The sequence below is a fragment of the Pseudogymnoascus verrucosus genome (assembly GCF_001662655.1).
Source record: "Pseudogymnoascus verrucosus strain UAMH 10579 unplaced genomic scaffold scaffold_1, whole genome shotgun sequence".
Classification (NCBI taxonomy): domain Eukaryota; kingdom Fungi; phylum Ascomycota; class Leotiomycetes; order Thelebolales; family Thelebolaceae; genus Pseudogymnoascus; species Pseudogymnoascus verrucosus.
In genome coordinates this window covers 144,951-157,181 of record NW_017263652.1, presented here as the reverse complement: position 1 = coordinate 157,181, position 12,231 = coordinate 144,951, and the positions used below count along the sequence as shown (strand labels likewise).

The 12,231-nt window shown below is 49.2% G+C and overlaps 4 protein-coding genes and 1 non-coding gene across 5 annotated transcripts; 1 reads left to right on the top strand and 4 right to left on the bottom strand.

Annotated features, from left to right (window-relative positions):
• Positions 1-1,199: 1,199 nt before the first annotated feature.
• VE01_00057 (uncharacterized protein) lies at positions 1,200-2,887 on the bottom strand (the record flags this gene model as incomplete). The annotated part of the gene is made up of 5 exons (XM_018269590.1): positions 1,200-1,889; positions 2,161-2,262; positions 2,315-2,462; positions 2,515-2,692; positions 2,728-2,887. The coding sequence occupies 5 exons, from the start codon at positions 2,885-2,887 to the stop codon at positions 1,200-1,202; spliced, it is 1,278 nt and encodes a 425-aa protein (XP_018135161.1).
• Positions 2,888-3,417: 530 nt separating this feature from the next.
• Positions 3,418-3,511, top strand: VE01_00056 (the record flags this gene model as incomplete). Its single annotated transcript has 1 exon — positions 3,418-3,511. It is a non-coding gene; the product is annotated as a tRNA-Glu (tRNA).
• A 186-nt stretch (positions 3,512-3,697) lies between these two features.
• VE01_00055 (uncharacterized protein) lies at positions 3,698-5,759 on the bottom strand. The gene is made up of 9 exons (XM_018269589.2): positions 5,600-5,759; positions 5,261-5,543; positions 5,048-5,204; positions 4,876-4,988; positions 4,737-4,824; positions 4,583-4,678; positions 4,363-4,521; positions 4,119-4,308; positions 3,698-4,065 (listed from the first exon to the last, which is right to left on the bottom strand). The coding sequence occupies exons 1-9, from the start codon at positions 5,694-5,696 to the stop codon at positions 3,953-3,955; spliced, it is 1,296 nt and encodes a 431-aa protein (XP_018135163.1). The 5' UTR covers positions 5,697-5,759; the 3' UTR covers positions 3,698-3,952.
• Positions 5,760-6,141: 382 nt separating this feature from the next.
• Positions 6,142-7,958, bottom strand: VE01_00054 (uncharacterized protein). The gene is made up of 4 exons (XM_018269588.2): positions 7,414-7,958; positions 7,249-7,362; positions 6,639-7,201; positions 6,142-6,586 (listed from the first exon to the last, which is right to left on the bottom strand). Exons 1-4 carry the CDS (start codon positions 7,898-7,900, stop codon positions 6,269-6,271), a joined length of 1,482 nt encoding a protein of 493 aa, XP_018135162.1. The 5' UTR covers positions 7,901-7,958; the 3' UTR covers positions 6,142-6,268.
• A 1,571-nt stretch (positions 7,959-9,529) lies between these two features.
• On the bottom strand, positions 9,530-11,980 carry VE01_00053 (uncharacterized protein). Its single transcript, XM_018269587.2, has 3 exons — positions 11,405-11,980; positions 11,224-11,346; positions 9,530-11,170 (listed from the first exon to the last, which is right to left on the bottom strand). The coding sequence occupies exons 1-3, from the start codon at positions 11,553-11,555 to the stop codon at positions 9,651-9,653; spliced, it is 1,794 nt and encodes a 597-aa protein (XP_018135158.1). The 5' UTR covers positions 11,556-11,980; the 3' UTR covers positions 9,530-9,650.
• Positions 11,981-12,231: the final 251 nt, after the last annotated feature.

The following is a 12,231-nucleotide window of genomic DNA, read 5'->3' as shown; positions in this document are numbered from 1 at the left end:
CGCATTCCGCATCTATGTCTCGTTTTTGGCCCCATGTAGATGTCTTGTGGTTCAGGCACTCCTTCGGGATTGACACTGGAAATTGGCAGTGTAAGTGGACTGACCTGGTTACCTAAACAGCGGGTGGGTGGCTTTCTAAGGGTCGGTCGGGCGGAGAAGCTAGAGTAACTGGTCTAGAACAAGGCAAAAAAGAGAGCTAAGGCCCGCAGGACCGAGACACATTTTCTTTGGGGGCGTGGGCGGTTAACCCGCAGCCTTCGTCTCCAGAAACGGAAAACGCCCAACCCACCACGATGACGTTAGCTAAGTGGCGGCGGGCGGCTGACAGTTGAATACATTTTTGGCACCGGGGTCAAGTTGCCCCATTCCCCATTCCATAGAGGGAGCTGAGAAGATAAAATAAATATATGGAGTTCTCCGAGAGCTGATGTTTCTTTTCTTACCCACAGTCATCTCATCAATATTGTCTTTCATCGATGTTAGATGTTAGATATTAGTTGTTCATAGTCTCGGTCGAAGAGTGACCGGCCGGTCGGAATAGACCCGTCTTGGCAGTAGCCTCCAACCTCGCCATTAGCGCCAACCGGGGTGGCCGCTGGAGCGGCGTCGTCGAATCAGCGCGGTTTACCAAAATAAGCTGAGTTAGTTCCTACTGTCTTGGTGCTGTCAGCACGGCCCGCGAGCTGAACGGATCACCATATTATCATCCCAGCCCAATATTACCAACACTCTATTGACATATAGACAACGTTGCCACGCGTTTGAACTGTACCCCACGTTCTCATCGCCGTTTCCCCGCAAAGTGTCAGCTCTCTTGGCCGCTTCTCTGCGTAATATATTACTGTAGTATCAGCTGGGAATACCCTCCTGTCGATACGAATCTCGCACCAATGGAACCCTTGCACAGGTGGGCACGAGGGTGTGTAGTTGCGGCCCGTAAAGTAAGGTTCCCCCAATCTTTGCGTGAAATCTGTATGGGAACATCTGTAGCACAGAGGCACCTTGCTGGTATATGTGCACATCATATTAAGCTTGACGGGGAGGGGAGAGTACGGCTGACACTGCTGCGCCATTATTGACATATATACAGTCCTATATAGAAACTTATTTGCAGTCCTATATACAGCTCTGCGCACATAGGGTGAACTATAGCAGATTCCACTTATGGAGTAGTAGCTTCATTCCACATGTCTCATTTCTCAGATATCCCCAACCCCAGCGTTGCCCGTAAACTTACTCTTAACGCTACTATCTGGAAGAGGCGTAACCACATACATCTTGGATGTATACCTGTTAATTGTAGTCAACGCAGCTGTATTCGTCAAGCTCGGCCAGCCGCCCGAGCCCGTCACTGTGTTGACTTCGCACGCCCGGCCAAGGGTACTCGAACAAGCCGAGGCACTACTCGAATCAGGGACATTGTAGATTAGTCCAGTGTAACTCGCCATTGGTGAATCAACGCTTCCAAACATGTTACCTTCCAGTAGGGCACTAGTGCTATCGTATATATCGAAAGCATGTCCCTTCATATTGGAAAATAAGTTGTTGCCGGCCTGGACTGTGACCGTACCTCGAGGCTGCTCAGCATCGACATCAGCGGGCACACCAGAGCTCGTAGCGCAGGAGCCACGAGTAGCGCCGAGCTTGGTACTGTCCATGGGGTAGGTGGAGTCGAGCCAAAGCATGTTAGCAGCATGGTCGTCCCAAAGGGACATGACCAGGACCATGGGCTTAGCTAATGCCGCGCTCAGTGTGGCTAAGCCTCCTTTGTCCATGAAAGAAGTGTTGTCACCAAAAGCTGCCCTTTGCGCCACGCAGTAGTCTTCAGTAACGGAATTTCCAGAGACACCGGTAATCAAACTCTCCGAGTTGGCGAGAGCCTTGTCATCCTGGAGTAAAAGCGTTTGATATCACTTAGGCGCCATTGGACCCAGTGAGAAACTGGGTGACAACTGTCATGGGCTTTGTAGAATCAACGGTGAAACTGTCGCCAGGGCCGTAGAAGGTCAGATCACCTTGATGGTAACTGTTGAAGTCACATCCATCGGGGTCGCAGTTGCCACCATAACGGTCTGTTGAATATGTGCCGCCGCATGCATCTCCAACGCGTGAATGGTATGCACCATTGGTGCAAGGATGAGGGGTTTAGGCTGTTGCGACCTTGTTGGCCTCCCAGATATCCATCTCGGCACAGCAAGCACCAAGGGTGCCAATGTCAGCGTTTGCATCGTTGGAGGAAGCGGCCCAGCTTTCCACATTAGCCTGGTTGCAAGTTAGTTTTATAGCGTCTTCAATTGGGGAATGAACATCTTACTTCACCGTCAATAAAATTGACGTCCCGCGGACATTGAGAGTCGCAGTATCCAGTTCCGCATTTTGGACCAGCCGTGTTGCTAGAAAACTTTCTTACACCACCATCCAAGTCCATGGACGAGATGTAAAGAGCCCCATTAATACCGCAGCTAATTCCCCTTATTAGCTAATGTGATACGAAATCATGCAAATTATACTCACTCCAGATTAGATACATCGACATCAAAGGTGAACTCATTCCCCAGCAGAGTTAAGCCCTGATACTTGCTCCCCGACTCAAGTAGATACAGACGGCTGCCGATATTCGTGCTGAATTCGCCCTCAGCGACAAATTTCAATGTCAACGCATCACCATTAGTCGTAGCACCATAAGTGCCCCCTAGTCGGCGCCATCAAGACAGCATGTCGTAGCACACTCCGCATTGGAAGGGCAGAGCGCTGCATCCCACTCGTTGCCGGTGTAACAGTTGACATACCCGTCAGTGGTGTGAAGCCAGCGCCAGTTTGAGTCGATGACGACGGATCCCTGTTGACTTGTGCAAGTGCCTCCCATGGCGCACTTGGACCAGGCCATGGAAGGATGAGTTTAGGCAGTGAGGGTGCATGCTGACTGGGCGTGAGCAGCGGTCACAACAGCGGCGAGAGCTGCGACCTTGGATATCATACTGAACTAAGTTAAATCTGACAAATAACGGGCGGCCTGAAGAATATGGACAGATGAAACTCACGACATACTCTGTGGACTAGACATGATTATTATATACTTTTTGTGCCGTTCCTATGGCCCGTTGCTCATGGGCTTATAGGTGGGGACATATTAACATTCATTTCCGTTTTAAATGAATGATTCTGTAAGTGAAAATCCCTGAAAATCTCTCAATGAAATTGCAATTGTTGCAGCCACCATTGCGGAATTCATGGAAAATCAGCTTCTTGATTCTATAGGAATCATCTCATGATACGTGGGAAACCGTCGATAATTAGGAATGCGGATACTTGCCTAGTTTAAACAAGGATTACAGCCGGAGCCATATACCGAAGATTTAACAAATGCTACCGAGAACTACTGCAACCCTAATAACTAGTTCGGCACAACAACCCCACTCCGAACTGGTGTATCGGTAACATATCCGCCTCTCACCATTCGAAAGAATTATGAATCCGCGGTTGCGCGGGGTTCGACTCCCCGGTTCGGAATATTTCAGAACCATCTACTCTTAAGTAGACCAGTCAATTTTTTTTGTTTTTGTTTTTGATCTATTTTTTGCCGATTCTAAGTGTTTGGCAAACCTTACACGGATTACATAGATGGTTAATATCCCCACACTTCAGCCAGTCAAACTGGTTAAAGTTAAACATGCACATGTAAGGGGAAGATGTTTTAGGCAGATGAGGCCCTAGCCGTATAATAATCATATTATTGGTGGCCTTCTTATATTTTTTTAAGCCGCCTCTATGATCGGCGAAAGGTAGTTCTACAGAAAGAGAAAAGTACAAAAGAAAACCTGAACTCCGTTTGTTAAAATACAGCAGTGGGGATTGTCTCCACATGTTAACTTTTTCCCCCAGATAACATGAAATCTAATGACAGCCGCGCTCGTCTAATTCGAGGGGTTATGAATGAACTTCTCATATCGTATTACCAAGTGATTGGGAGCTCAGTAATGCCAACATCACGCTCTGGAGGTGAGTACTTGACCTGATCCAGCGGAACTGCCAGCTTCAAATTTGGGAGCCTCTGGAACAAAGTAGCTGTAATCATTTGTTAGCCGTGAAAGTTAGAATGCAAGAGGAAAACTGCTTACAGAAGACGATCTCCAACTCAGTGCGAGCAAGCCCCTCCGCAACACAACGATGCTCTCCATATCCGTAACCGAAGGCTGATTCGGTCCCGCGCTTCCTGTACATGTCAAATGTATCGGGGTTCTGGAAGACGTCGGCATCGCGGTTTCCGGATTGTGTGGCTGCAATTATTCCTTCGCCGGCTTTAATTGTCTGCGGGGTTCACGAGTCAGTAATAGATGCAAAACTGTGGAAAATGAGCCTTACCTTGCCACCTAGGGTGATGTCAACCTTGGCCACACGTCGAGTGGCTAGGGCAGAGGCAGTGTGGAAACGGCATAGCTCCTCGACGAAAATTGGTGCGAGAGATGGAGCTTTCTTCAGATCCGCGAGTTGGGCGGGATTCTCAAACAAGGTAACTATTCCCTATGAAACAGAAAATCGAGCATGTCAGTTAATTCTCTGAACAGTTTGTGGAATGACTAACCAGATTAATCATGTTGACCATGGTAGCGTTTCCTGCAACGAGCATTAAGAACGCCATCTGAATGGCGTCGTCTCGCTGAATGTGACCCGGCACGAGCTGGCAGAGAATATTAGTAAGAGTTATCTGGTCAATAGACAGGAGGAGTTTTACTCACCTGTTCTGTTACAAGTTTGCTGATGAGATCGCCATTCGGCTCAGAAACTCTCTTGTCAACCAACCCCCCGATATAGTCGAGGAGGTCCCTAAATGGTTCGTTAGAAACGAACGCCAATGAGGAAATACGTGAAACTCACTGGTTTGCTTGGGATGCGGCTGTTGCGGTAGCGCTTCCATTACTGCGGATGGCGGCTTGGTGTGTGAGAAACTTGAGGTCTTCGAATGGTACACCAAGGATTCCGTAAATGGTCTAAGAAAGCAACCAAATATGTCAGCATTCGATTTTTTTGCAAGAGATAGAAAACTCACGTAAGATGCAACCGGGAGAGCCAGCTTCTCCACGACATCAACCGGATTCTTGCAGCCATCCTTTATCATCTCGTCAAGAAGAGTATCAACAGTATTCTGAATGCTGGGACGCATTCTCTCAATAGCCTCGCGCGAGAAAATGTCTTCGATCATGCCCCTGTGAGATCAAAACATATTAGCCCAGCTCTAGTATTGGATTATCGGATTTGCTACCTTGACTTCATGTGGTCCGGCTTGTCCATATCAACAAATGTCGGCTTTCGCTTCGCTGCCTCCTTTCCACCCTGGTCGAGCTCTGGGAAGCCAGGACGGTTGCGTTGCTTCGAAAGGCGCTCGTCAGTGAGGACACTGCAGATATCTTTGTGTTTAACAACGAGCCATGCTTGGCTTCCATCCCAGAGCTCGACCTTGGATACGGGGTCGGTGGCTCGGAGGTGGGCATATTCTTCTGCTGGCTCTGCTCCGCGGGGGCGAGAGAAAGGAAACTTTGGCGTGCCTATCAACCAACATAATTATTATCAGAGTGACGGAGGTAAACGGACTCTTTCTTACCTGCAGTTGTAGACATGGATTTCAGGGCAGTTTTGGAGATTCTGAAGACCGACGACTTCGAAGAGCTCAAGGAGGAAATGGGTCTGAAGGCAAGCATCTTGAAAGGTATGATTCAAAGTGCAGTAATAGAGATGGGTGATGGTCTACAAAAATTTCAGTTACCAGCGACCTGCACGAGCTCATATACTTTTTGTTCCCTTGTCGACAACTAGGCAAACCGCCTGTTCCGGGTATCGTATGGCTCAGTCAGCCTTTTGCTTTGACTCTTACAACGCATGATTGTAGCTATAAAATGAGTCAATATCAAATTTGCAACACAAGTTACGAGAACGATCGGAATATTAAATCGTCATAGTGCCTGGTGGCGTCGTACCCGTTGAGGTTTCAGCCGCTCCCGCGGAGCCTCCTGCCGCCTCACCGCGGAGATGCACCTCTCACCAGGGTAAAATCAAACACGGCCGGCATTATATGCACCTCCTCCCCATCAAAATCAGGCGATTACAAACATTTCAATTCCTTGATTCTCCGCACACGGGATATAGGGCAGCTTGATTCGTGCTGATAAATTTATATAACTTCCGCCCCCGGGAAATATTCTAGCTGCCATATGTAATACGTACGCTATGTGCGGTTTCCATTATGATATCCACTATTATATACATTTCAAAATCACGACAACCTGAATCCTCCACTAGTTCTGGTCTGGAAGAATCCCTCAGGATCAACTGCGTGTCTGACCACGCGAGCCTTCTCGGCCGTGCGCAATCTACCCCAGTAATCCTCTCTGAAATACGCATCGTTCATGAACAATGGGCGGTATATATCAGGAAGAAGTCCGTTATCCACGTGCTGGTCAACGATGTTGCGCATGCCACTGTACAAGTTCTGGGTCGCTGCGTCAACTGCAGTGTCGGAGCTTGCGAAGAGGTAGGAGAAGTCAAGTTCGATAACGATGTAGTCGTGGGTCGTCTCAAAGTCCATCAAGTCCTGTAAGGCACGGTTAGACAGCGTATCTTTATTATTTTGAGATTGTACTTACTCCTCCCAGTGCCTTAGCCTTGCTCGTGATTGAACGCGGCATTGGCTGGAAAGCGATCGAACTGAGCAGTCCTGGCTCCAAGATGATTGACTTGGTAACATCAGTCCAGTGGTCATATATCGACCTCATGACTACGGCACCCTCAGTCTTGTTCGGGAGAGGCATCGTTTCTGTGGCAATAACGTATCGCTGACCCTCCAAGATAAATTGGTCGTTAAACTTTACGAGCTCAAGGTAACTCCTTGTCTTAGTTGTCTTGAGTATGGGTCCAATGTGCGTGAAGTTATCGAAGACTCCTGCCGGAGGCTCAAGACCATCGTAGAACAGAAACAAGATCCAGGTGTTGAGGAGGGTGCTACGTTCTGAAGTCGCGATGATTGCGGCTTTATCATCCAGATTATATTCGGTGAAATCACGGATTGCGGCGAGCACCTGGTCAGTCTTGCTACCATCGATGATGTAGTTTCCGCCCCAGACTTTGTGTGCCTGTGGATGCGTCTTGATTGTGAACGCTGTCACGATTCCGAAGTTGTTACCACCACCCTTGAGGGATGCGAAGAGATCTGAAGCCTGTTAGCAAATTTCGACAGTTTTAAGATCCCATGCTGACCTTGGTTTGCCGTTGCATTGGCATTGACAATGGTGGCGTTTGCAAGGACAATCTCATAATTGACAACGTTGTTCGCCCCCCATCCGTACTGTGCACTGAGGAAGCTGAGACCCCCTACTTAAAAGTTAGCAGGAACGAATGAGAAGTTGGTGCAATATAACTCACCTCCAAGAAGATATCCTCCAACTCCAACGGCGCCCATCCGCCCACCGACAACAGTGCGGCCGGTCTGCTCAATACCCTCAATGATCTCCTCCCATTTGAGACCAGGACCAACAACAACGTTTGTAGTATCAGGGTCGTATACGACCTGGTCGAGGTTTCGGGTAGAGATCAGAATCCCATTGGCAATACTGGCAAAACCATTGTTGGGCATATGGCCTCCTGACTTGACAGCGAATTGGTCATTGGTCTCATGCAGCGCTGCAACAATGTCGGCCACCTCTTGGGTACTGTTCGGAGAGAGCATGCATCTCGGACGAAGACTTGCGCATGCTGTTGACCAGTAGTTGTTCTGTTCGGTTTCGTATGCGAGACTGAAAGGCTTGTCCACATTTCGGCCGGAAGCCTTCAGTGTTTGACAAATGTCTGCAAGCGCAGGCGCCGCTGCAAGAATCCCAATCGCAGCAGCGAAGCTGGTAGAGGACCTCATAGCTTAAGTGATTGAGAGAAAATATACGAGATTCAACGCCACAAATTCTTGCCTGTCACTTCCGCAGCGGGCGGCGCCCTCCATATAAAGCCCCCCAATATAGGAGAACGCCCATCCCGGATACGTCTGTATGGCACGATCACAAGCGATGAAGAAGAGGGCTTCGCCTCGGCAGCGTTTTCCGGAATGTAAACTCACATATATTCCGGGGATGAGTTCCTTGCTCGGACGATCATCTTGAATAGGGCCTAATGGTTATGATCACAGCTGAGTGAGAGGTGGGGCTACATGGTTATAATCACAGCTGAGCAAGCGGGGGGTCTTACTTCGGCAGCCCTTCCCTAAATATAAGGGCTTCCCGACATAGGGGATTGCCTATCTTGGATAGGCCCTTATGGTCAGGCTCAAAGTTAAAGAGGTAGAGGCTCCACCTCGACAGCCTCGCCAACCTATTTAAGGCGACATGTCATATGTCACTGACGTCTTGCGAGCTATCGCATTCGCGTGCCTGAACTATCAAATCCATCTCGGTTGCGGGTAACGGAAACAGGTACCAGTAAACAAACTGTTCCTATAAGGCCTTAGTCGTTCTATTTTCACCTGTAGGGGGGAGTGAGACTCCAATAGACAAACTTGGCGACTTTAACCAAACTTGGCTTTGGGCGTCAGTGTCCGACAGGGAATTGCCGGACCTACTTACTATAAGGTTAGTGGGTTCGGCATAACAAACTAAAGTTTTCGTACTCGTATGCCGTGACAGAATCTTACTGGGGGGGATCAGTGTTATCTCGTAGTTAGGTACACCTTACTGGATGGTGGTCGTTATCACATAATGCTTATCCCTGGTAAATAAAAACGGGGCAACTATTGCGTGCCTGCAGGTTTCACACGGAGCAGATAAGAGCTCAAAAGGGGCAGCTAGCAGCTGGGTTCACGTAACGATATCCGTGTGCCACACACGAAACTTCAGGTGATTTTTGAGTTTACCTTCATTGGGATTGCCATGACCCGCATCTTACTCCAATAATGGAATTGTTATAACCGGGGCTACATCAGTATGCGGGGGGCATACCCGGGCCTAGCGCAATTCTGTTAGGATGGGGTGTTTGCGGGGTGTACGGGTAATAAGGATGCCAAGCACGTGCGTGGCGGATATCAAAATATGAGACTTGGAGGAGACCACAGAGTTCTCACAATTGTATCTGAATAGCTTCACATATAGACTCCATTAACATCATTATTTGCCCGCTGAAGACTTCAGTGGCATGAACAGTGCAGCCAGAATAACTCTACACGATTCCACGTCACGGACGGCCAATAATATCACAATTCAAAACCTTGCTGAACTTTGGTCTCACCGGCTACTACCCCGGATAATGCAGTAGAAATACCCATGGCAAAGATCTTCCTACTGAGCCTTTATTTTGGTTTCAAATAGAGACTCTTCCCTTTTTGTAGCAAGGATGATGACCTCGGCTGTAAGTCAGTTATGTTTCTGAGGCTTGATACCAAACTTTTGTCGAGCATTGCCAATTACGACAACCATATCAAAGGTCGGCAGTTAAGGGGATCAGAAGTTCATGCGGGGTATCGGCAGTCACAAGCCACAAATAAAGCTTGCTTCAGTGTCTTAAAGTCTATCAATTGCTTCCCTCGTCGAAGTGTCAAAGCACACAGCGAATAACACAAAAATAATCTACATATCTCAGGAAGTTGGGAAATTAACTATTGCCTACACCACCACCTATGATCAAAACAAGTTCGCAACAAACTTCTGCACAGCCGGCGACTTCGATGCCGCCTTGTAGCCCAGGGTAAGTGCTGCCGCCAGAGTCACATAGGTCGTAATCGCAATCACAGGAACCACGGTCTCCTCCACAACTCTTCCGATGTTCTCCTTGCCACGCTTCACAGCCACGTCGCTACCCGATCCAGAGATGTCGTACTCGCCAACCCAGTCGATTTGCGACAGCCTCTTCTGGTACTCGACGACAGTTCCGCACCAGTTGTTGGTGACCAGGCCGTCTCCAGTCTTGTACCAACTTTTGCAGCTCGAGTCGGAGAACGTCAAGTCCTTCATCCTCTCCTGGACCATGTCGTTGTAAGCCTGCACCACCTCTGGTCGCGGCTTGATGGCTATTTGCTTTCCGAGGCTCTTGGCCTTGAGCACCTTCCCAATCATACTGCTGATGTACCGCGACTGTGCCTCAATCATCAGGATAATGGACGTGTGTCCGAGATTCGTGTTTGGTCCGTATGTCATGCCGAAGTTAGGTAGAGACTCGACCGTCACGCCGCGGAAGGCGCGCGCACCACCCCTCCAGATGTCTTCGAGGGAGCGGCCGTCGGCACCGCGAATCTTGATTGGGTACATGAATTCAGTTGCGCGGAAACCGGTCGCGAGGATGAGAATGTCAAACTCGTGTAGCTTCCCCTCCACCTCAACACCTGCGGGTGTGATGCGCTGGATGGGCGTCGTCTCAATGAAGACTTGCGGCTGAGCCAAAGAAGGAAGTAAATTATCGGTCATCAGGATTCTCTTGCAGCCAGGGGAGTAATTTGGCGTAAGCTTCTCCCACAGATCGGGCCGGCCAGGAATCTGTTTCTTCAACAGAGAAATGGCCCACTCGCGCACGTGGTCGTTCTCTTCCGTATTCTTTCGCATATTCGAGTCGAAGAAGTTTTCTCTAACATCCATGAGGATAGCTCTGTATCGCGCGCGTAGGCCAGGTACGTATTTAAACGCTGACCGAATGATTGGGCCAAGAACCTCGTCGGCACGAGGAACGACCCAGTTCGGCGTCCTCTGGAATATCGTTAAATTCTTGCACACCTTGGACACCTCCGGGATGATCTGTGCGGCAGTAGCGCCGTTGCCAATAATCCCGATCTTCTTGCCTTCAAGGTCGATACTCCAGTCCCATCTCGCGGAATGCAACATCTTGCCCTCGAAGGTATCCAGCCCTTCGATGTCAGGGTATTGCGGGGTGTTCAGCTGGCCTACACCAGAGGCGAGGAAATCGCTCTTAATCGAGTACGCAGCGCCGTATTGTGCCGACTTCTCGCCTGAGACGCTGACATTAACCGTCCATTTGCTCTCCTTGTCCGACCAGACTGCCTCGTCAACAGACGTGTTGAATCGGATATGCTTGAACAAGCCCCATTTCTCTGCGACACCGACGAGGTAGGCATAGATCTCCTCCTGGCCAGGGTATTGGCGCGACCAGTTTGGGTTGGGTTCGAACGAGTAAGAATATAAGTGGCTCCAAACTGGGGCAGTTGTCAGCAATGCGCCTCGTCAGCACTCTATTCAAGGTCCTTACCATCGCAACATGCTCCTGGGTATTTATTATCAGCCCAAGTCCCCCCAACCTGGCTTCCCCTCTCGAGAATTATGAAATCTCTCGATTTGTTCTTTCGGATCATATCGATGGCCATGCACATTCCTTGAGAGTAGTCAGTACCTGCCTTGTCTCAGGTCCATTTGTACACCCTGCAACGTACCTGAGATACCCGCGCCGATGATTACAACAGCCGCATTCGCATGGCTCTTCCGCGAAGCTGAGTGATCACTTTTGTCATAATCCGGGGTCAAGACCGCGACGGATGCGAGCTCCTGTTGCGCGATGAACGCTTTGAGTAGCTTCTTGTCCATTTTGGCGGTTAATGTGAGAACACTGGGGGTGTCTGTATTGTCGCGTGGCTCGTCTTTCCTTCGCGCGCGCAAATAATAACGCCCGCAGAGGTAACAAATAACAGTTGACAGCAGCAAGCCTCAAGGGTGAGGTTTTCAGATGCTAGGGACAGAGTTGCAGTAGAGTCCTTTCTTCTTCTTGACGCTCCTTCTTGGTCTTGGTTATGTATAATACCCCCCCTGCACGTGCCGAGGAGGGATCATATGAATAGCAGTCTCCCCATTCGACTAGATCCATTTGAGGAGAGCTTGGGGTTTCATTATTGGCTGGAGCGTCGGCGAGTATTTTACACTGACTCTGTTTTGCGGGGTAAATGCACTGACAGAGCTCTACCCGAGGCAAATAGAGGTCGCTTGGAGAACGACGACTCCATCCTTCCCCACCGTTCCCCGTCTCCTACCGTGCTTGGCGCCGCACCCGAGGCAAAACCGCTCATAATTTCCATAATATGCATAAATATGTCGACCTCGTTAAGTCAGTCCGAGGCTGGGGATTAATAATGTTCCATAGACACGTCTTTTCTTCTCTACTTTCTCTTCTTTCGTCCTTTATTCCGCCGGTAGCTTACTCAGTTTGATATGGTAGCTACCGAAAAGCGATCTGTGGAAGAGCCGCCGTTCTCTACTAAAGCCAAAA

Excerpts from the sequence above, each read along its gene's own strand:
- VE01_00054 (XM_018269588.2), bottom strand. The coding sequence starts at position 7,900 with ATGAGGTCCTCTACCAGCTTCGCTGCTGCGATTGGGATTCTTGCAGCG. Across the intron at positions 7,363-7,413 it reads TGGAGGATATCTTCTTGGAG|GGGGTCTCAGCTTCCTCAGT; the intron begins GTGAGTTATATT and ends ACTTTTAAGTAG. Across the intron at positions 6,587-6,638 it reads AGGCTAAGGCACTGGGAGGA|GACTTGATGGACTTTGAGAC; the intron begins GTAAGTACAATC and ends CGTGCCTTACAG.
- VE01_00055 (XM_018269589.2), bottom strand. The coding sequence starts at position 5,696 with ATGCTTGCCTTCAGACCCATTTCCTCCTTGAGCTCTTCGAAGTCGTCG. Across the intron at positions 5,544-5,599 it reads ATCCATGTCTACAACTGCAG|GCACGCCAAAGTTTCCTTTC; the intron begins GTAAGAAAGAGT and ends GTTGGTTGATAG. Across the intron at positions 4,825-4,875 it reads GCCGCATCCCAAGCAAACCA|GGACCTCCTCGACTATATCG; the intron begins GTGAGTTTCACG and ends CGAACCATTTAG.
- VE01_00053 (XM_018269587.2), bottom strand. The coding sequence starts at position 11,555 with ATGGACAAGAAGCTACTCAAAGCGTTCATCGCGCAACAGGAGCTCGCA. Across the intron at positions 11,347-11,404 it reads CATCGGCGCGGGTATCTCAG|GAATGTGCATGGCCATCGAT; the intron begins GTACGTTGCAGG and ends ACTACTCTCAAG. Across the intron at positions 11,171-11,223 it reads CCCAGGAGCATGTTGCGATG|TTTGGAGCCACTTATATTCT; the intron begins GTAAGGACCTTG and ends CAACTGCCCCAG.